This window comes from Nannospalax galili, unplaced genomic scaffold (assembly GCF_000622305.1).
Source record: "Nannospalax galili isolate Female #2095 unplaced genomic scaffold, S.galili_v1.0 scaffold255, whole genome shotgun sequence".
Lineage (NCBI taxonomy): Eukaryota > Metazoa > Chordata > Mammalia > Rodentia > Spalacidae > Nannospalax > Nannospalax galili.
In genome coordinates this window covers 1,159,430-1,165,851 of record NW_008338999.1, presented here as the reverse complement: position 1 = coordinate 1,165,851, position 6,422 = coordinate 1,159,430, and the positions used below count along the sequence as shown (strand labels likewise).

Genomic DNA, 6,422 nt, shown 5'->3' with positions numbered 1-6,422 from the left:
AGCCCCTGTCTCAAACAAAACAAACAAAAAACAAATCTGTTACATCTATATTCAAATTCTAGGAAGACAAGAGGCTAAGAAAAACTAAGGTTTCAGGACTATTTGGAAAGTTATAGTGAGTCATCACATCTCATCTTTTTTGTTTTTTTATTGAGACAGGGTCTCCCTGTAACTCCAGCTGTCCTGGAACTCACTATGTAGACCAGGCTGGCCTTGAACTCACAGAGATCCGCCTGCCTCTGCCTCCCAAGTGCTGGGACTACAGGCATGCGCCACCACGGATACAATTATTTTTGCTGCAACTCTTCATGACACAAAATTTTCTTATAAATTCCTCCCTTTTCTTTATCTTTTTTGTATCAGTCTATCTTTACTTGGATTTTCTTTCAATTATTTAATAAGATTTTGAATTACAATTTAATGTCCTAATCATGGCTCTATTTTTATCTTGTTTATTAAGATGATCCAAAATTCTGTTTCAAATTGAAGATGACAGTCTCAACAGCCCTTGGCCTCACTGTAAAAAATGCCAATCCAACCCCATCCAACATGAAAGAAAATAGAGCAGAGGGGGATGTGGAGTGGGACCCCACAGCCTCACTGGTTATGCCTAAGTAGCTTACAACTGCAAATTTTTACCAAACAATACAAAATTATGACTACTGAAACATTTTTCAAGGGCCCCAGAAAGTGAAGGACATAGGCTTGAACTCCATAGCCTCAGAGTAATTACACTAATAGACTTTTTAGGGAAAAGGGTGATCACTATTTTTTTAAAAAGTGCTAAGGCCTTAGTGGTGTGAGGCCTCACTCTACAACTAAGATATTCCTTTCTTGAGAACTAAAAAGCTAATAAAAATGTGTCATGTTCTGCAACGGTTGCAGATACTATTTTCTGCTGCACAGACCCCTAAATGCTATTTTTCAAATAAGCCAAACGCATAAACAGTGTGTTCTTTACACAATTCCATGAGTATTTTAAAAATCAAATGAACAATATATCACATACCAGAAATGAGGTAGCCTGAAGCAGTGGCAATATTCACATTCACAAGTGTAGGATCACCCCTATAAATATAACACATTATTTTCTTAAGCATGAGTTATACATGAATTCTTTTCTTTTTCATTGGTCTATTGAGATAAGGTCTCATGTGGTCCAGGCTGGTCTTGAACTGACCACATAGCTGAGACAACCTTGAACTTGAACTCCTGACCTTCCTGCTTCCATCTACCAACTGCTAGGATTACAGGAATGCACCACCAAGCCCTACTCAGTATGAATTGTTTTAATCAAGAGACCTGTCACCCATAGTTTTCAAGAAGTTTACTCTAAGCCCAAGTCAGTCTCTAGAATCTTCTTCATGATAAATCACCAATTCTTGGAATTTAAACTAGGCTGAAATCCTCTAAAAACCATCTAAAACTAATCCATACTGAGGCTGGAAATGTTAAAACAGATGTCTGGCCAGGCATGGTGGCACACACCTTTAATCCCAGTACTCGGGAGGCAGAGGCAGGTGGATCTTTGTGACTTTGAGGCCAGCCTGGTCTACATAGTGAATTCCAGGACAGCTGGGGCGACAAGGAGACCCTGTCTCCAAAAGGAAAAAAAAAAAAAAAAAAAAAAAACCAGATGTCTGGAGGATGACTAAGAGCACCCTATGCATTGTTTGAGCTGACATTTTTAGAGGTATTCCAAGAATCTCCAAATCCATGGGCATAGGAAAGGTATCTTTCGCCAGTGGACTTACAATGCATCTGGAAAATGCCTACAGACTCACTGATCACTACCAATTTTAGACCCTTTCAAAACCAATTTAAGCAAGTAGCCCTGTGTCCGTGAAGACAATCCTTCTGACTGCACAAATAACCATCATTTCTTACCACACACATACACACAATTATCAAAAAAATTTACAGAAAGTAAGTTTATAAAAAGGTTCATAAATGTGTCTTCATATGATTTATTCACAGAAAGACTCAAATAGAATTCTAGATGCTGATTTTTTTTGACCTGCAAATGCAACTCGGGAAAACTGGATGTGGGCTAAATCATGGCATAAAAGAAAAAAAACAGAAAAATGTATATTAGGTTAAAGTTTACCTAGCCAAAATTTGGCCAATGAACCAAAAGAACTTTTTAAAAAAATGTATTTTATTTTTATTTTTTTATGTGTATGAGTGTATTGCCTGCATGTGGGTAAGTGCACCTGTGGAGGTGCACTGGCCCAAGGAGGTTAGAAGAAAGCACTGGATCCCCTAGAACTGGAGTTACAGACAGTTGTCAGCCACCATGTGGGTGCTGGGAATTGAACCCAGGTCCTCTGCAAGAGCAGCCAATGCTCTTCACCGCTGAGCCATCTCTCCAGCCCTCTCAAAAAATCTTTTAGAAATAAATTTTTAAAAAATATTTTATTCATTATTTTTATTTTATGTGTATGACTGTATTGCTGCACGTGTGTAAGTGCACGTGTGTAAGTGCACGTGTCATGCAATGCCCACGGAGGTCAAAAGAGGCTGTCGGATCCCCTGAGACTGGAGTTACAGATGGTTGTTAGCCACCATGTGGGTGCTGGGAATTGAACTTGGGTCCTCTGCAAGAGCAGTCAGTGCTCTTAACCGCTGAGCCATCTATAAAAATAAAATTTATATCTCAAAGGCTAGTTTTAGTCTCAGCACTCAGGAAGCAAAGGCAGGCTGATCTCTTGTGAGGTTGAGGCTAGCCTGCTCTACATAGTGAGTTCTAGTCCAGCTGGGGCTACAGGCAGACCCTGTCTTTAAAAAATAAAAACAAGGGGCTGGAGAGATGGCTCAGCGGTTAAGAGCACAGACTGCTCTTGCAGAGGACCCAGGTTTGATTCCCAGCACCTACATGGTGGCTACGAACCATCCTTGACTCCAACTCTTGTGAGGTTGAGGCTAGCCTGCTCTACATAGTGAGTTCTAGTCCAGCTGGGGCTACAGGCAGACCCTGTCTTTAAAAAATAAAAACAAGGGGCTGGAGAGATGGCTCAGCGGTTAAGAGCACAGACTGCTCTTGCAGAGGACCCAGGTTTGATTCCCAGCACCTACATGGTGGCTACGAACCATCCTTGACTCCAATTCCAGGGGAATCCAACACCCTCTTCTGACCTCCGTGGCATTGCATGACACGGGTGCACTCACATACATGCAGGCAAAATTTTTTTTTCAAAAAAAGCTAAATTTTAAATTTAAAAAAAGCAAAAATTTAAAATACAAATTGTTTAGAGAGATGATACAAAAATCTGGTCAAGGAATTAAATTTGCTAAGTTGAGTCACTTTGGAAAATATCTTCCTAATGAAAACCTATCAGTTTTAATCCTGATGAGAATAGTTTCACATTTATGATGGGGTGGGGATCTTATAATCAAGCAGTGGTGGTCAAAACACCTGGTTAAATTGTTCTGAATCCCACAGAGCCCTGAGCGACCTCACATAAATGCAACGATTCCAACGTGCCTACTCTCTCAGATTAAGCTAACCTAAGCCTTTCTAAGTAGCTCCAGGAAATACAATTTGCAAAATTTCTGCCATTGCAATGACTCTTATTTCCAGAAAGAACAATGTTATTAGTTATCTTAAATTATTGCAGTCCCTAAATGATTAAATATTTATTAATGTTTCTCATATGGTTTTAAATTCTTCTCACATGGGCATTTCCCAGTTCTCATTTCCCTTCTCTGATAGCAAAAAAATGGGTCAAAAAAATTTGAAGACAGTGTCTTAAGTAGCTATTACCCTGGCTCACTGTCCTGTCTTGATAATGACTTGGTTTTGGTCAGAACAGTGGTCAGTGACATGATAACTTGGTTTTACTCAATAATGCAGCATAACGATTTACTTAATTTTCTCTTTGCTTTAAATAAATGCAACATGAAAGCAAAATGACCTTCAATATTTGTGCTTAAATCTAAAATCAGTTTAAGGTAATTGGCTGAAATAAGACTCAATATAAGCATTTTAATAAAGCATACATCATAAATAATCAATATTTTCTGTTTTAAAGTAAGTGAGGCTGTTATTAATAATTAATAGCAAATCGTAAATCAAAATGAGTAGCTCGGGCAGAAACAGCTTACCAAAGTGGATCGGCTATTGTCGCTTCATCAAATAAGAAAAGGTACAGGCCAAAAATTCCAACCAGCAAAGAGTGGCATGTAGACACTACCCTGAAATAAAGCAAGAGATTTTAGATTCCTTGCAATCAAACGCAACTCATTCCTGTAAGACAGTTTACTTTCTGATAAACTCTTACTTCAAAGTACTAAAAGTTACACCTCAGAGCATGAAATGTGGTAGTTGTGTGCTCTGCGGGTGACTGAAAATTCTCCTTAGAGGGGTAGGGTGCAGAACTCGATGGCAGAGTCTTTGTCCAGTATGCACGAGACTGTGAGTTCAATTCCCAGCATGAGTCCGCAAGTAAATAAATAGTCACTTAGAAATCTAAGGGCCAGCTGGACCTGGTGGCACACAACTTGAATCCCAGCACTTAGGATGTAGAGGTGGATCTCTGTGAGTTCAAGGCCAGCCTGGTCTACATAGTGAGTTTTAGGCCAGATAGGGCTACAGGAAGACCCTGTCTCAAAAAGACAAAAAAAAAAAAAAAAAAAAAAACCCAGAGGAAATCTAAGGGCCACTACTTCATGTTGAAATGAATAACAAGTAGAATGTCAAGGTCTACAGTCCTGAGTGCATCATTTCTGGGTTAAACACTTGATGATGCAGTTAACAAGGTCTTGCCTAAACTGACTCAACTGGGGGACTGCTCTTCCAGAGAACCTGGGTTTTACACCCAGCAGTTCCACATGGAGCTCCATTTCCAGGGGATCTGATGCCTTTTTCTGGACTCCATGGGTATTGCACACACAGGTGCACTTATATACATGCAGGCAAAACACTGATACACACAAAAATGAACCAACCCTCCCCCCAAATTAAACTGATGCAATTAATAAGGCCACTATCCTGCACTCTCCAAGCTCCATTTCTCAGCAGTGATAAGAAATGATTTCCAGTGCGAATCTATTACCCTTGACTAGCTTCATCTATTCATTCATTCATTTTTGTTTTTTGAGACAAGGTCTCACTATGTGCTCCTAGCTGACCTGGATCTCACTACACAGATCAGGATGGCCTTGGATCCTTCTGCCTCTGCCTCCCAGTGCTGGGATTAAAGGCATGCCCCATCCCGCCCAGCTGGCTCCATTTTTTTCCTCACTACTAGCAGTCAAATTCAGGTCCCCACACATGCCAGGCAAGTGCTCTGCAACCAAGACACATCTCCAGTCCATCTCTATATTCTTAAAACAACCTGAATGGATCATGACAGGAAGATTCATCAGCTTATAGATTTCACTTTTAAATGAACACTTACATGCAGTATTGCACTTGATTTCTGGAATGGATCTTTGAGAAATAACAGTAGCTATTCTTAGACTCCCTTTATCATTATTATGAAGCACTTCCAAATAGAAAAATTGGAATCAGTGATTTGTTGGTGTTTATTTACTTGCTTATTTTTAGTTTTTATTTATTTTTAAAATACTTTATTATTTTTATTTTATGTGTATGAGTGTATTGCCTGGATGTATGCAGTAAGTGTATCTGTGTCATACAGTGTCCAAGGAGGTCAGAAGAGGGCTTCAGATCCCCTGGAACTGGAATTATGGACAGCTGTCAACCACCTTATGGGTGCTGGGAACCACCCAGGTCCTCTACAAGAACAGCCAGTGTTCTTAACCACTGAGCCATCTCTCCAGCCCCTCAGTTTTTATTTTTTTAGGACATGGTGTGGCTCAAGAAATTCTCCCACCTCAGCCCCTCAAGTACCTAGAATCCAGGTACATGCCATTGGGAAATCATTTATTATTATAATTACTAGTAGTAGTAGTCGTAGTATTTGGATTTGTGCTGAGGATAACTCTGAACTTCTAATCCTCCTGCCTCACCTCAAAGTGCTGGGACTACACAGGCATGTGCCACCAAGCCCAGTTTTATGGCATGCTGGGGATCAAACCCAGGACTTTGGACATACTAGACAAATACTCTACCAACTGAGCCCCATCCCCTCCTAAGGAGATACTAAAGTGAAAGCCAAATGCTCACAAGATCCAGGTTGCTTTGTTTCCACAGGAGAAACAAGATTTAGATGAAAATTGTTTCTATACGCCTATGCAGCTAACAATGCAATGACTTAACTGATACCAAGACTTGATGCTAAGCTAGTCATCATACAGAATACTGTATAATCATTGTTGTTTTTTATATTAATTTCAAATTTCTCACATCTTTACTTAGAAGTTTTCAAGAAATGACGTATCTTTCCTCTGCATTAAAATAAAAGGTAAACTAGAAATTACTGGTGTATGATAAATTTCTATAACATGACCCCAAATTT

General features: G+C 39.6%; 1 protein-coding gene across 5 annotated transcripts in view; it reads right to left on the bottom strand.

Moving 5' to 3' along the window:
* Nucleotides 1-6,422, bottom strand: part of LOC103734639 (transmembrane protein 56) — a 72,417-nt gene that overhangs the window by 29,547 nt on the left and 36,448 nt on the right. For all 5 annotated transcript variants that reach the window (XM_029563827.1, XM_008833676.3, XM_029563829.1 and 2 more), the window contains exons 3-4: nt 4,105-4,194; nt 1,010-1,068 (exon numbers count right to left, since the gene is read on the bottom strand). In XM_029563827.1, the coding sequence (XP_029419687.1) occupies nt 1,010-1,068; nt 4,105-4,194 (149 nt within the window). The remainder of the gene's footprint in view (nt 1-1,009; nt 1,069-4,104; nt 4,195-6,422) is intronic.